Raw genomic sequence first — 15975 nt, forward strand, 5'->3', positions numbered from 1 at the left:
GAAACGTTGCTATTCTGCGGACAAACAGCATGTTGAAAATTGAGTTTTTTTTTTCTTCGGGTGCAAGAGCTGATGCTGCGTGATTTCGATATAGTAAGGTCCGGCGGGCACCATTCAGCCTGAGCTAAGCCCACAGGTTAAGTTGTGTGGCTCTCTCCGTCTTTGATACGGTTACCTGTCATTGTTGAACATGAAGAAGGCATATGCCAAATAATTACAGCATATTATATATTTCTTAAAAAATCTTATTAAAAAAGGACATTTCAGAGTATAAATGAGGCCTTGCCCAAACACCCTTCCCTGTCTCACTATCTCTCTCCATGTCCTGATAAAGCCTCTGTCCTCATCACCTCTCTCCACCTCTATCTCTCCCACACGCCTCTCCTCCTCCCCCGCGTCCACTCCTTCACTCGGGCCGGCGCTGTCACTGAAATATGCGACGGCTTGCAGATACACAGCGTGCCTTGCAGGCGGTGGAGCGTCTCCAGGCCAAACTGAAGGAGCGGGGGGAGGTGCCCACCGAGGAGAAGCTCAGCCTGCTCAAATCGGTGCTCCAGAGCCCCCTCTTTCACCAGATCCTGGCCTTGCAGAAGTCCGTCCAGCATCTCAGAGACCAGGTATACTCTAAAGTATTTCATACAGATATCTGCAATCACTGCAGGACTATTTCTTGCATTAAAATTCAGTTTTAATTTACTTTTATTCTTTTAACAATGCCGTATTCATTATTGTAAGTCTAACTGGGCCTTTGAGTCTCCGAACATGTTGAATTAGAATAACAATGGTGAATACAAATTAGTGATGCTGGGTACTGGGGCACCATGGAAGGTCACAAAGAGGTCACAAGGTTATGGCCATGCATTAGTTGTATACGAGTATAAATTGCCTAAATGTGCAGATGGCGGCATCAGAAATAAAAAACCTAATTTGGCCTTTTTTTTATGATTGTCATATTGGATGAAGGCAGGGGATATAAAGTGACAGTTGGAGTTACTGTGGCAGTGTCATTCAGCAGAAAATGTATGATTTTAATGCTAAAGGGTAGGTTCACATTTTTTTCAGGTTTACCTTGAAATGATACCAGCGTGCCCAAATGTACACTGAAAGAGGTATTGGTCGCTTTTATCATTCCTACTGTTCATACTGGGGGAAAAAGGCTGTGACCTTGGGAAGATACCCACTTAATAAGACCAACTCAGACTGTTAAAGCCCCGTATTAGCTTTGGCTGAACGTTAGACTGCATTTTTGCACAGAAAGAGGACTGTGGAATCATATTAGAAAGGGAGTTATTAACAGCTGGTGTGTACAAGCGAAACAACTGCAGCCAGCAGTAGTGCTTTTGCTGAACGTATGGGCGTGTAAGTATTGTTGTAAGAGTCTTTTGTCAATGCTTGCATGATAACTGAAACATCATAGGGAAAATTTAAGCATCCAAGCCATTTTTGGACAGCGCCACCAAAGCCGAATGAATGTAAAATAAATGTAGAGAGCATTGAAACTAAATTACTTTTCCCAGATCTAATAGTTGTAGTTGGTCCCCAGTGGATCTCTTTAGCAAGTTTTGTCTTGTAGCTTTTTGTAGTAATAATAGTGGTCCAAAATGATGTGAAATTGCATATTTTTTATTGGAAAATGAGCAATTTTCCAAACCTCCAAACCCTCCACCAGCAACGTGCAATTAAGTCCTCCACAAACTGAGGGAAAACGCTGTCAGTCAGGTTAGAGTGTTATCCATATCCCTTTTCTCCACGATGGCTACTGCCTTTATCTCTCCTGTTTCCAGGGTGACCTCGCTGATTCTGTTTTTGGCTCATGTCAGGACACACGCCCCCTCCCCTTTCAATCCCCATCCCCAATAGTGTTGCTACTGTGGCCAAATTGCTGTCAGGGTTCACACAAGCCAGATATAATATGGGTACATGAGCAGAGATAGTTGGCCTAAGTCAGGAACTCTTTTTCAAGCTGATTCTCTCCACTGAGAATTGAACATTTGAGTGGAAAGGAAAGAGCTCTTAAGTCACAGTGGAAAGGGGCCAGGGTAAGCGTTTGAGAAATAGAGATGAAAATATGTGAGCTATGCGGTGGGAGGCAGGGATGCTAGAGCTTTTTACCCCTTGTGGAATTTAGATTATAAAAGCCCTGCTGGCATTTTTGTGTGCTGGCGATTTAGCTTATTTCAAAAGAGGTGCATTCCTATGTGTGTGTGTGTGTGTGTGCTGATGCATGCGTGTTTGTTTTACTCAGCAAAAGTTATCAGGCAGCCATTCATCGTAAAGTCTCTTCAGATCTTAAAATGGACCCACTCCACATTGTAACAATAGTAAATAGCGGTATCTCATGAGCTGCATCAAGTCTGTATTGTGTTTTTATTGAGCTTCCAAACCCAACTGCTCTTGTTTGTCCCCCTTAAGCAGAACCAGTTTGGACAGTGGGTGCATTTTTGTGTTTTGTTGTGAGACAAGAGCCAGACACACACACACATACACACACACACACACACACACACACACACACACACACACACACACACACACACACACACACACACACACACTGTCTGTCCTCTGACTCTGCTAGTTAGGCCTTGCATGGGCCCATGTCACCATAGCGACATGGGCCCATGCTCTCCAATGAGAAAGCCCCTGCTCTCCAATGAGAAAGACGCCGCTGTGTGAAGTGGGGCAGAAACAATTTCTTAAATGTGCAAGAACCAAACTGGAACTTTAATCCTCTTAGCCGGGCCCCAGCTAACAAAGCTCACGCATGAGGACAGCAACTTAGCAGCATGCTACGCTAACTTAGCCCGACCCAAAGGGTTTTGTTTGCAGTGTGCCACACTAATGTGTCCTGTCCAATGGAGTTTTGTTTCTCAGGACTAATCTGGGACTGTGTTTAAAGGAGGCATAATTTACAGTACATGTCTCCGCAGCTTGGTAAGTTGTGCAGTCGACTTCCTACGCAAATGCACAAGTTCACAAGGACAGTTTTAGCTTGGCAATGCCATATGCCAAATGGAGTGTTTATGAACTTATTGCTGTGCGTTCTGTCCGTCCTTTTGATTCCAGTTCAGATGGTCATAAACATTATGCCCTTTGGCTAATGAAATCGGAAATACACTGTTTTATGTAGCTGTCGCTTTCATGTAATTCAGCTGTCATACAAGTAAAGTCATTGCAGTAATTAAAACCCAAGCATATTAAGGCATCCAGATGGCCGCTGATGCTCCCCCCCCCACCACCATGATAGAAATATTGTATTTGGAGCCTAGTCATTGTTGGAACATCAGCTAAGAGCCATTATCTCCTGAAGGATTAGGCTGCCATAGATCCAGCTAATCGTGGTGGGATAGCAAACTATTTGGCATCCCAGTGGTTTCAGACACCCAGATTTCAGGGTTTTGGTGTCTAAAATTAAATTTGCTAAATGTTTTTACGTTCACAGTAGGAATGAATCATGATGTTTTTTGTTCCAACATTTAATCGTCTTTAGTTGGACTAATGCCAGGAATCGCTGCTCTCTGTTGGAGCATTTTGTGGAAATTCAAAGCTGTTGTCGCCACAAACTGGAAATCACAACTTTTAGAATGGATGTCATTTTCAATTTGGTCTGGGTTTCCTTTATGGTGTTATTTTATCGGTCAACATAACACAACTGGTTTACTTTTTTGCAGGGGAGCGTCCAAGTACCACGTGGGAGTGACCATTGCGATCCCGTCGCCGCAGTCAAGCCCAATGGTGGCCATGCTTTTTACGCAGACACACCAGCTGCTACGCATATCAATGGCAAGACGTCGTCTGAAGACTTTGAACACGTTATCCACTCCATGGCGCAGGTATAGATGACTGTTACGCCAGAGCAATTACTGTGCTGTTTGTATCCTGCTTTTGAGTTTGACATCAGTGTAATAACATTAGCATTGTGATGTCATGCTGCTTCTGAAGTCTGTTGTTGAGTCCCCAGTCGGTTTATTACCATATTTCTGATGTTTTAGTCGCTTTACTCTCTCACAAAAATGAGCACCTCATCTGTAAACAGGTAGATCACCTTGAATGGGTCTTTCTTAGCTCAAACCAATTATCCAAAGATAGTTGAAGACGAGAACCGCAGGCAGCACACTACCTTCTATTCTCTTGAGACACTTCAAATAGACTTCTAAAGGCTGCCTGTAGCTTTGATGCTATAGTGAATCAGCACGGGCCCAGATTGTATGTACGTATATGTGTGTGTACGATCCAGGGACGCTACGTGACGCACGCAGAGCTGGAGAAACCGGCGTCAGGGGGCCTTGGCTTCAGCGTGGTGGGCCTAAAGAGCGAGAACCGCGGAGAGCTCGGCATCTTCATCCAGGAAATTCAACCAGGAAGCGTGGCTCACTGGTGCGTAAGAACCAACATGGCATCATTCAAAGAGCCATGAGAACATTGTGAGACTTCGAGCCTGATTAAAATCTAATCACAGAACCTGCGTTCCAGGAAATTTTTCAACATTTGGCCAATTGCTGAATTAGAATTAAGGAATTAGAGAAGTCTGTTTCAAACACTCAGGGACTATTAGAGATTCTATGGGGACATTAGAGAAATTTAGGGAATTGGCCATTTTACTGGAAATGCATGAAAATTTTACAACTTGTTTCAGAAGCACTTTTTACAAGCAGAACACTGGCCTTCAGATGCCTTTTTCAAATGAAACCTATGTTTTTGCCTTTTAAAACATTCAAAACAAATGGGACAAAATCTGGTTTGTCAGAGCAAATGACAAAGTCACACTGTCAATGAGTCCACAATGAGTATGTGAAACAGGGAATCAGATCAGGATATTTACTTGAACAGAGGCAGATTTAGTTCAAATGCTGTTGGCTCTGACACCATGTGACACCAGTAAGACACCTCGTGCTTCTTTCCATCCCCAGTGATGGGAAGCTTAAAGAAGCTGACCAGATCTTAGCCATCAATGGCCAGCCCCTGGACCAGACAGTGACCCACCAGCAGGCTATAGGGATCCTACAGAGCGCTTCAGAGAGGGTGTGTCTCACGGTGGCAAGAGGACCGATTCCTCAGCTGGCCAGTCCGATGGTCTCCCGCACGCCCTCTGCTGCCAGCACACTGTCAGCCAACTCCAGCGCGGTATGGATGCATTCTCACGCCAGCGTCATGAATGAAATCTGTGTCTTTTTGTACGAAAGTGAATTTATCAGCTTCACCGTTTCTTCTCTTTTACTATGGTTAGTGGCAGCACGTGGAGACGATCGAGCTGGTCAATGATGGCACTGGCCTCGGCTTTGGTATCGTTGGAGGAAAGACCACTGGGGTTATTGTCAAAACCATCCTTCCTGGAGGCATCGCTGATCAGGTGATTGCGTTAATGCATGCGGACTGTTTTTTATATCTGGCTTCCTGAGAGTTTAGCATTGTTTATAGATGTTAATACAGTTTTTATCATAAAAAGACCTCTTTTGTTGTGATGTGCGACACACTGAGAGATGGCTCTTGTCAGTTAGGTGTAATGAGAATGAGTTCATTGCAAGCAAGCGCAGAATTAACTGTCACTTTGTCACACAACTGTCTTTTGTTTGGTACTGACACTGTCATTATGGGTTTGATTTCTACTGAAGCTAAACATGCTTTTTCTACCTCAGGACGGCCGCCTGCGCAGCGGGGACCACATCCTGAGAATCGGAGGCACTGACCTGTATGGCATGGGCAGCGAACAGGTGGCTCAGGTCCTCAGGCAGTGTGGCAACAGGGTGAAGCTGGTGGTCACCAGGGGTCCTGTGGATGAGAATCCCTCCGTCTCTGCTGTCATGCCTGTGGTGCTCCCCACTGTCAGTGAACAACAGGTGAAAAGGGGCTGTTTCATTCTTAACCACAAATATGGCAGAAATGTGATACAGGCTCTCGCAATACGAAAAGGTGTCACATTCAAATTGATTTCATGATTTGGAGTATCACTGCAGTGAAGCAATTTCTCCATAGCCACCCATCAAAATGAAAATGTATTACCACATACGACACACGCTCAAGAGTGTACGCTTTTGTCAAAAAAACACTTCAGACCTGAAGTTCAGGTCTTTCATCTACAGTTTCATCCCCTCGTATTCTTGATGGGCCAGGATAAATGGAATTAAAGAAAATAGCAGGTTAAATCACCTGTGACTCACGCTTTGGAGAGCAGATATTGCTTTACTTTGTCAGAAACAGCACTCACAAACAGCGATTTCATGGCTATTCTCAACACTCAGCCCTCTTTAAACATGAATCAATTTCACTGACTCACTACATGAATGACGAACATATCCTTTTGATCACGCACATTAGATGTGTTTTTTATGGCTGCCAGGTTCAGAGCGCTCATTATCAAAGATGAAAAATGTATTTTGGTGACCATGTGGTGTGTTTGGCTGGCTTAAGTGCCATGACTTGCTTTTCTGCTGTTGTCAAATGAATCATCCTTTACGTCTGTTTGGTTAGTGGATGTTTACCTGTCATTCCCATTAATCTTTTCACAGGATTATGAGGAAGAGGAGGTTGAAGCATTTGATGTGAGCCTTACCAAGAACGCTCAGGGACTAGGGATCACTATTGCTGGCTATGTTGGAGATAAAAATTCAGGTGAGAAATGCCAGAATAAAAGACCGTTTAGATGTAAGTGTCATATTGATATTTCACTAAATATACATTTAAGCTGCAAGGATTCATATAAATAGTGGATCGAATGTGTAATATGAAAGGGATGAACACCAGTATTATCACCAAACTCTACAGAGTACTTTAGCACCTGTTAGCTTATTGTTTTGGTTTTTTAGGCCTGCACACTTGGCTGTCCTCCACCCGTTTCAAGCTGTAGCTCCTAAAAAAGCTCTGATAAAACGAGCGCACGCTATCTTTCACCGCCAAATGGTGGCGAGACAACGTTAGCCTGCAGCATTTAGCAGCTAAAGACACGGAAAATTTCCTCAGGAGTCTAAAACAGAGCTTACAAAAGGGTGAATCTCAGACTTCATCAGGTGGACAGAAACACAGCTTCAAATGGATGCTGTTGTTGCTCCACGTCTGCTGGACGTGACAGTTGTTTAACATGTAATATATATAATATACTGGATCCACAGAGAGCCTTTTATTCTAACAGTTATATTCATTGCATTTCCTTGGAGAAGAAATTGTACTACATTCTTTATTAAGCACACTGCTCATCACATCATTGTTTATGACTTCTGTAATGTTGAAACATGCTTAGCGACACTGAGTTGTAACATCGAACTGAAACGTCTGTTTGCTTTTCTCCTTGGGGTCTTATTTAATGTCATGATTAATGGCTATGTTCCTCATCTGTTAAATATTTTTTTGCTTGTTCTGACTCCTCAGAGCCCTCTGGTATTTTTGTGAAGAGCATAACAAAAGACAGTGCCGTAGATCAAGATGGCCGTATTCATGTCGGAGACCAGATAATCGCTGTAAGTAACCCAGTTATGCTCTTTGTAGCCAAATCTATTTTCTCTGTCTTCAGTGGCATGAGGTAAAATATGCAGTGAATGTTTTATACTCAATTACAGTGATCACATTTACTCATTTAGTCAATGGAGGGAAATTATCATGTGCATAATGAATAATTCACAATTAACTAATAGTTCATAAAGTGTTTTTTCTCATGACTTTGAATATATAAAAGAGTCTTGAATTCACGCACTGAGCAATTACGCTTAGTTTCATTAACTGCACGACATTAACAATGAAGTTAAGCTGTGTGTAATTTCGCTTCATTTGAAACATGAGTTAATGTTGCCCTGTCTTTATTTCTCATAAACTCTTGTTTTTTCGTTCTGGTGTATTGGTGTGTGTGTGTGTTTGCTTGTGTGTGCTTGATTGACTTATTTTCTAAGTGATAACATGCTTTGAAACCCATTTTAGGAGCTTAATAAAAAACTTAATTGACTGTGAAATCTTTAAACAAATGCAGTTTTTACCTGTCATAAATGCTCTGAAAGAGTGGCTAAACTATGCTGGAATACTCATGTGCAGCTCTCTTTTTCTTTGTCTACTATCTGTCTGATTACATTTGTCATCTCTGTCAAACAAGAAAATAGATGGCAGTTCAGCACACAATGTCCACACAAGCTGTTCTGGCCCTTGTTTAATCCTTGGCCTCACAAATGATCGCCCTCTGCAGGTCGATGGTGTAAACATCCAAGGATACACTAATCAACAGGCAGTGGAAGTGCTCAAACACACAGGCCAGACAGTCCACCTTAAGCTGGTCCGGCGGGGCTTCAGGCCTGACGAGATCCCCCTCTCTGTGGCCCCCAGTGTCACCATCCTGCCCGCATTCACCACCATCCCCACCACCGCCACCGTCATGAGGGAGCTGGAGCTGGAGAGGAAGAAGGCTGAGGAGGCTGCTCAGGGTAGGAGGGATAAAGCGAGAGAAATTTAATGAGGACAGACAAAAACACATTTCCTTGTTACTCCTCATCCTGTCAAAAAAGGCGTCATTTGATGTGCAAATGTGGCTCAGGCAGGAGTTTTCATGATGCAGTGACTCCAAATGAAAATTTCGGTCACTCTTATCAATATATAGAAATATGGAAACAGGACTTTTCACCAGCTGCATATGAAATCAGTGACTTGTGGAAACCTGAAATGCAGCCCAAACTGATGTCAACACTGTGATATACTGAGGAAGAGAAAGGTGGCCCTCTATTGAATATGTAGCAGGTGTCTTTGCTTTGCTGCAGAAGGATTTTTTTGTTAGTATTTTTGAAAACACTGATCTTAACATTGAAAAATTAATTATTTTTTACCTGTTAAAGGGTTCCTCCTAATTCTAACAATTGAATGAGTTTGCCCACATTACTGGCCATCTATCCCTAATAAGAGAGTAATTGCACTCATTATGAAATCACTGACAAAAGCCAAGGGAATATTTTATTTCTCATACATTTGAATAAAGTCAAACAATTTCTGCGAAGCGCTGCCCTTCTCATTCATTATTAAATTGCACAGCCAGAGTAGTGCACTGGTTTGACTGACACAACAACCACATTTTTACAGAAATAACCCAAAGCTTTCAATGAACTATACTCGGTAATAAATCAGCATGTGATGCCCAGCATTCGGCAGGGTGCCCACCCTTGAGTTACAGCTGAGATCTGCATGCACGTGCTGGTCCGCATGATGTTCTTCATGTTTTTCAGCAACTTTTTGCATTTTTATGATACATCATAAATGATACAACATCAAACAAGACAGACAGAGAGTGAACAGACAGATTCTTGTCTCTAGCTGCTCTGACAGGACCTCCGGGCTATTGCAGAAGCAAGAAAAGCAACTTGCATAAGTTGTCAATAGTGATAGATGGAGACTGAAAGTGATTTGATTTGGCAACAGGCAATTATAGCCCAAAAACCTGCGGAAAAACTAGCTGTTGGCAGGCAGAGGAGGCCAGTATTTTCTTGGCTGCTGTGAAATCTGCAGAAAATAAAACAATTAGAGGAGTTTGAGGAGTTTTCAGTATTACAGATAATAAATAAAGAGCAAAGAGTCTACATCAGTACATTCCCATATTACATTAGTTAGATCTCTGGAGCTACTTTGGTAGGAAAAAAGCAGAATAGTTTGGTGAGTAACTAAAATTTATGTTAGTTAAATTACTGGGCATGAGATCACAGGTTTAGTATACAAAGCTGTAATTGGTCTTTTAATAGTTGGCACTATAGAAAGAAATTTAACTACTTACTAAAATTGTTGTCAAGTCAGTGTTAGGGTTGTTGAGTTCCCCTTCAAATACCAGGCTAGCTAGTATTCATTTTATGTTGGCACTTAAAATGTGCTGATGTACAGCGCAGACCATGGCTTGCGTGGGCGCATGGGTAGTAATTTCATGGGCGACCAGTTCGGTGCCCTGTGGAACTCCAAAGACATAAACAGTGGCATGAAGTACCGGGATCATTAAACAGATATTCGAAGTCCTGGAATTTTTATAGTCTGTCATTATGGATAACATCAGCAGGGGCATGTATATCCTTTTTGGACCAATAAGGAAATGAGATAGGTTCCTCTTTTAAGGTGAGGGTGACTATGAAAGTGTTTGGAATGCATGGAACAAATAGTACGGGAATAAAAAGACACCTGCAGCACTTTATTGCATGTACAGTATGTGTGCTGTTACTACATGCCTTTTTCCAGTGGCTATGCGCCTACACTGTCATGTGTCCATGCCGCAGCCTGCTTCTTTCTGTTATTGTGCGTTTACAGTCAGTACAGATGAAAAGCCGCTGCAGACAAAGAGTGAAGGATCTGATGTCAGCCCAGCCACGGATCAGCTAACAGAGGACAAACATGGTAGGAGACTGGGCTACTTCTTTAAGTACACCAGCAGAGATACTGGGCACATGTCTGACAGATAAACGTTGTTGTTGTCAGGACCACACGTACAGGCAAAACACACTGTGAAGACACAGACTGCACTAGTTTTAGTAGTTTTAATATATGCAGATGTTATTTTTTTCTCCAAACCCAACATTAGTACCTTGCAAATTGTTAGAAATGTATGTTGCTTTGCTGGCTGTGAATGTATTATCACAGATTTGCCTTTTATGTTGTTTTGTATATTAATACAAGTGCTTTGCATTGTTTTTCAAGAAATCAAGCTCACAGCCTTTGAAGAGGAGGAACTAATGAAGAAGTGGCAAGAAATTCTGGGTCCAAGTAATGAAGTTGTTGTAAGTTTCTTTTTCAAAGTGAATTCCTTTCTCTCATGCTTCAAATTATACTAACTGGGAGTTGGTTCCTGGGCCGTTCCTTCATGATGATAAACAGCTCAAAATTGGTATCTTAAAAGGAAGAATGGCCTGAAGGGATTGACTCATCAGTAGATTTGTAGTAAAAAATAATAATCCCTCATGATAGATGTGAAACATTACACATGCGAACTGAGATGTTATGTCTTGTTTCTGTGACAGGTGGCTCAGGTGGAGAAGTTTAGTGAGAACAGTGGCCTGGGCATCAGTCTGGAAGCCAACAGCGGGCATCATTACATCCGCTCTGTTCTGCCAGAGGGACCTGTTGGTCGCTGTGGCAAGCTGTTCAGTGGAGATGAACTGCTTGAGGTATGTGGCCCCTAAAAAGAAAGAGAATATTTAATTAGCATCAGTGTAGACCTTTTCAAATTCCTTTATTATTCCTTTCCTTATTTAAAAAGCAGGTTGTTTATGGCAGTAATGAGCAAGTTATAGTGACATACTACGTACTCACATGCGTAAGTGTACATAGATTGTCCATCATAGCGTCTCAGTGGTTAGCCAGTGAACAAAAAGGTATGTTAATTAAGTGCCACAAATTATTACTGAGGTAACTGTTTGCCTCACCAACATCATAATTTAAACAAAAGAAGAAGTCCATGAATGCTGCTTTTAGATAATGTGCTTGTTTTTGTTTCATGCTTAGACTAACATTTTCTGCCACAGGTCAATGGTATATCCCTAATAGGTGAGACCCACAAGGAAGTAGTGAGAATCTTGAAGGAGCTCCCACTCTGTGTCTACATGACATGCTGTAGGCCTGCCCCTCACCTGCAGACTGACATAGATGCTGTCCAACCGCAGTCAGAGGCTTTATCCACAACACCGGAATTAAAGGTATTTTCTTTGAAGATTTGGGGATTTTCAACTATAGGACATACATTTTTCACAACTAATCCCCATGAATTCGACATATGAATGAATCATTTCCCTCTCAAGGCTAAAAGCATGCAGGCTCTATGACTAACAGAGCTTTGCAGCAGATGATGCATATTAGTCCAGTCGGAAACTCCCTGCATCTCCTTGACAAGCAGTGATGTATCCTGAAAAATGTTTCCCCGCCCCTGCATATAAGCAAGGGGATGTGATTGGCGAGCAATACTCTTTAGGTCCTCCTCCTCCTTTATAACCCATCAACCATTATTAGCTTAGCCCGGGCTGTCAATCGCTCCATTGGCCTTCCACATTGCCAGCCATGATGGATTAAGACTTAGCGATAAGCAGGTGAGTCTGAAAGTTTATTAAGACCAATTCTGGTAATACCTCAGCAGCAGTAGCCAACAACATTTGCTAGAGATATGAGACATCAAAAGCAGCTTCCCTTTGGGGAAGGGGTTTTCATCTCTCCAGCTTTATCTATGATAATGTAATAAGGCCCTAGCATCCCAAAGATATTTCCCTTTTATCTCCTGCCAGAAACCTGAGCCAGACACACAACTAGAGGGTAGCAGCCTATGGGCTGGGAGTACAAGTAAGGAAGGCATGCTGTTACATCGAAATTTTGGGCTTTTCCTCTCCAGAAACAAATAGACCTGAGCAACATTTTGGTTGCAGAAGACTCAGAGGTGAGCGCGGCGGCAGCAGCAGAGGATAATGTGACAGAGGAGGCGATAGGATCTCCTTTGGCAATGTGGGAGCTGGAGATCCAGAATATCGAGCTTGAAAAGGGAGAAGGGGGATTGGGATTCAGCATTCTTGACTACCAGGTGGGAAATCTTCCTGGGATTTGTAGAAGGTTTCATAAAAACACTGTTTTGTTATTATTTTACACCGATGTGTTTGTGCTTTTAGAGATGTTGTTATGTTGTTTCTATCATAAACTAAAGGGGGAATTAAGTTGTGTTGCAAGGAAAGCAATATTTTGGGGTATTTTGTTTTTTTCCATCCATGTTTAATAGTGCTTAATAATATGGTAAAAGTGTCCACGGAAAAGTACTCTACAGAAATATGGACTATACTGTGATGATGCGAACCAAATTCATTAAATTTCGTGGCATTTCAATGTAAGTTTGAGGGTGTAATAGTTTACCTGCTGACTTCTCTGAACTGTACTGGACCGGCTCCACTGCAGGACCCGCTGGACCCCTCCAAGACGGTGATCGTGATTCGCTCTCTGGTTCCCAACGGTGTGGCCGAGCAGGATGGCAGACTGTTGCCAGGAGACCGACTCATGTACGTTAACGCCACCAACCTGGAGAACGCCAGCCTGGAGGATGCTGTCCAGGCCCTGAAGGGGGCTAAGCTCGGCAAGGTCCAGATAGGAGTTGCCAAACCGCTGCCTGTAAGCATTAGAATTAGTACGCTTCCTCTTTTCTTTGCTTTAAACCTGTCTGAAAATTTAAAGTAGAAGGTGATTTGTGTGTTGGAGGTAAAGAGTTTGCATGTTGAGGTTCTGAAGTTATTTGTTCAGCACGACAGGGATTTGCCACTGCATGTATGTGAGGATGTCAGGCGGTCTTTATATTGTGCGACTTAGTATCCAGCCACGAGGGTTCAGCTTACGAGGGCTTGAATTTTTCATGCAGGAAAAAGAGTGGAGGGAGGCTGTGTGGTTTAGTATTCCACCCGATGTTGTTTCAGAGGAGGCGACCAGCCTAAAATTCACTGTGCCCTTTGCTTCATATTATTGTATTACTGAGTTTTCCAAGAGCACAGACCCTCCTCTACATTTAAACACATTGGGGCACCTGTCAAAATATCTGGTCTGTCCGACGGCGTGTTCATCGCTCCAGGCACCTGTGCTCTTTGCACAGGATGTTTCTCCCTGCAAAACCGCCTGCAATCTTTCGGCTTTAGAGCTGCCTTTCTCTTGTATTGAATCTGCCGTTGGATTACACAGTGAGACCTCTGGGCTGCCAAGGTTAGCTGGATTACAGAGCTGTAGGAAGTCTCTGTGGAGTTATCCAACTCTCCTGCAGGACGTGGAATGTACTTCTGTGGGGTATTTTGTTGTATTGCCTCTCAAAATTGAGTCTGACAAGTGTAATCCTCCAATATTCCTTCTTGCTTTTCTTATAGCTGCCTGGGCTGCATGCTACACAAAATCAATATCAGGAGCTCTTACTAAAGAATATATGTGAAATGTTCAAGAGCTTTTCTGTTAATTCAAAGAAGAATCTGCCCTTTTGAGCTATTTCTCTGCTTGAGCACTTGTGCACCAAGATCAATATTTAACTCTGTTGCTAGTATAATAAAAACTCTCAGTAACTCCTAACATCTTTTCCCATTCCATACTAATTTATTTGTACTTGATTTGGTCACAAAAAAAAAGAAATCAAAAATCTAATTACATAAAGCTGGAGACACTGAAAGAATTTCTCCACTTTCCTAGGGAATATGTGGATATTCCCACTCTCCGCACCCATATGGTGAGCAGGAAATTACTCCATCATCCACCATCCATTCATTTGACTTCAACAATATTTTGGTTGAAGGACGAGAGGAAGAAGGACTGGCTGAGGGCATCGTTTACCGAGCAGAGCCTGCATTGGTTAGTTAGCGTTTGGGAAAAACTGAAAAAGCAGTGAGAAATGGAAAACAAACTGTACTTGCCATCTGATATTTGCTTGTGCCTAATTTTACCAAGAGAGGTCTTGTTATTTTGTAATGATGCAACAGTTATATAGTAGCAGCATTCTGATGAATAGATGCAATCAATTAAGGGATACATTTATGTTGTGTCAGCAGTATTTTGTAGTTAGAATAGCATGGTAAATTCAGCTATTTGTGATTGGATAGAACCAAATTGCTCAAAAATACAGGCCAGTTTTGTGTCGCCACTGGTTATAGTTCTTCCATTCATTATCACAGATTGATACCAGCGAAGCAGACCTCCCTGATGAAAAGGTGTTAGATCACACTTTCTCTGGCATAGAGGATGACACTTTCCAGGCGTCCATGATTGCTCTGCACGGAAGCGGCTGCAGCGCGGACCTGGATTACCTGCACTCATCCACACCCAAAGTGAGCAACTGTTTTCATCACACGGCGCACCTTCAAATTATTCCCTCGTTTCATTAAATGCTCCAGCAGCGCTAACTGCCCTTTGTCACGACGAGCTGTCCAGCATGTATCAAGAGTCTAAATGTCATGAGAAATGTTTGTTTTTCTTTGTTGAGGCAGTAACAACATGGCTGATTTTGTTGTTATATGAGGATTGTAGCCGCGGCTGCTTTTGTCGCTCTGGGTGCCTCAAGAACAGCAACTCCCCAAATGGATATTAAATTATAAGGAAAATAAACAAAGAAGCGCAAGGGGCTCACAAACTGCTTTCCTGAGGGTATCTGTTTGCTTCCAGTCGTCCTAAAGGTCACGGCTGACCTTATTTGTTGGGCCTGCTGAAGAAATTTATGTTATAATAGGGCAGCCTAGAGGGAGAGACATGGGCCAGAGCATTTTATACTAGCAAGGGGTTCCAAAAAACTGATTTCAGATGTGTGTATTAGGTCAGACAGCTCAGTCTTCTCCTGATGATGAACACTTTTCCCCTAAAGCTCTAGAGAGAGGGAATAAGTGTGTTGATAAATCTCTGATTTTCCTCAGTGACAGTAACTGGTGAAGCTTTTCAGCCTTGCTGACAGTATCTTCTGTGATATTTTTTGAGGAATATTGATGCTTCTTTCTTTCCGGTTCGCACCTGTTTTATGGAACAACAGTAGAAAGGTCAGCTGGGAGTTAAGTTGACAAAGTCAGCCTTCGAAGTCACTGTTAGCGACGCACTGACAGCTCTTTTTCTCTTGATTGTCACTGATAGATTACAGTTGGGGTGCTCGCTTTCTTGGTGTCTAGCTTTGTAGAGAGTATTTCGTGTGCACTTGCGCTGCCCATGCCATTGAACGCTATCGAAAAATGTATTGGAAATCTTTAAAGCACTCTTGTCTCATCTCTGAACTGAGAAGTCACTGTGCCCTTTTAAAATAATTGAACTGATTCGATGAAATTCAACAGATCAAACCAAACAACAACATCATCCACTGGAATAGATACACATCTTCTAAATTTGTGTCATGGCACCTTGACTTTCATTTGCTTACCCCTGGAGTGTGACAGTCAAAGTTTGATATTTGAATTGCTTTTTTGACAATCATTTAATGCCATATGATGCTTTGAAATATACAAAGATATACAGGAAACTGTGATTTTTCTTGTCATGTGGGTACCCTCCTTTGTGTAGATACCTAAG

At 42.4% G+C, this 15975-nt stretch overlaps 1 protein-coding gene across 1 annotated transcript in view; it reads left to right on the forward strand.

Annotated features, from left to right (window-relative positions):
* Positions 1-15975, forward strand: part of LOC139351438 (multiple PDZ domain protein) — a 41566-nt gene that overhangs the window by 1369 nt on the left and 24222 nt on the right. The window contains exons 2-18 of the mRNA XM_070993322.1: positions 451-617; positions 3672-3833; positions 4238-4377; positions 4911-5124; positions 5228-5350; positions 5637-5837; positions 6507-6609; positions 7363-7451; positions 8165-8399; positions 10249-10335; positions 10636-10715; positions 10956-11102; positions 11460-11630; positions 12314-12499; positions 12865-13074; positions 14125-14283; positions 14604-14756. Coding sequence (XP_070849423.1) covers positions 451-617; positions 3672-3833; positions 4238-4377; positions 4911-5124; positions 5228-5350; positions 5637-5837; positions 6507-6609; positions 7363-7451; positions 8165-8399; positions 10249-10335; positions 10636-10715; positions 10956-11102; positions 11460-11630; positions 12314-12499; positions 12865-13074; positions 14125-14283; positions 14604-14756 — 2627 coding nt within the window. The remainder of the gene's footprint in view (positions 1-450; positions 618-3671; positions 3834-4237; positions 4378-4910; positions 5125-5227; positions 5351-5636; positions 5838-6506; positions 6610-7362; positions 7452-8164; positions 8400-10248; positions 10336-10635; positions 10716-10955; positions 11103-11459; positions 11631-12313; positions 12500-12864; positions 13075-14124; positions 14284-14603; positions 14757-15975) is intronic.

Source organism: Chaetodon trifascialis, chromosome 23 (assembly GCF_039877785.1).
Source record: "Chaetodon trifascialis isolate fChaTrf1 chromosome 23, fChaTrf1.hap1, whole genome shotgun sequence".
NCBI classification, from domain to species: Eukaryota; Metazoa; Chordata; class Actinopteri; order Chaetodontiformes; family Chaetodontidae; genus Chaetodon; species Chaetodon trifascialis.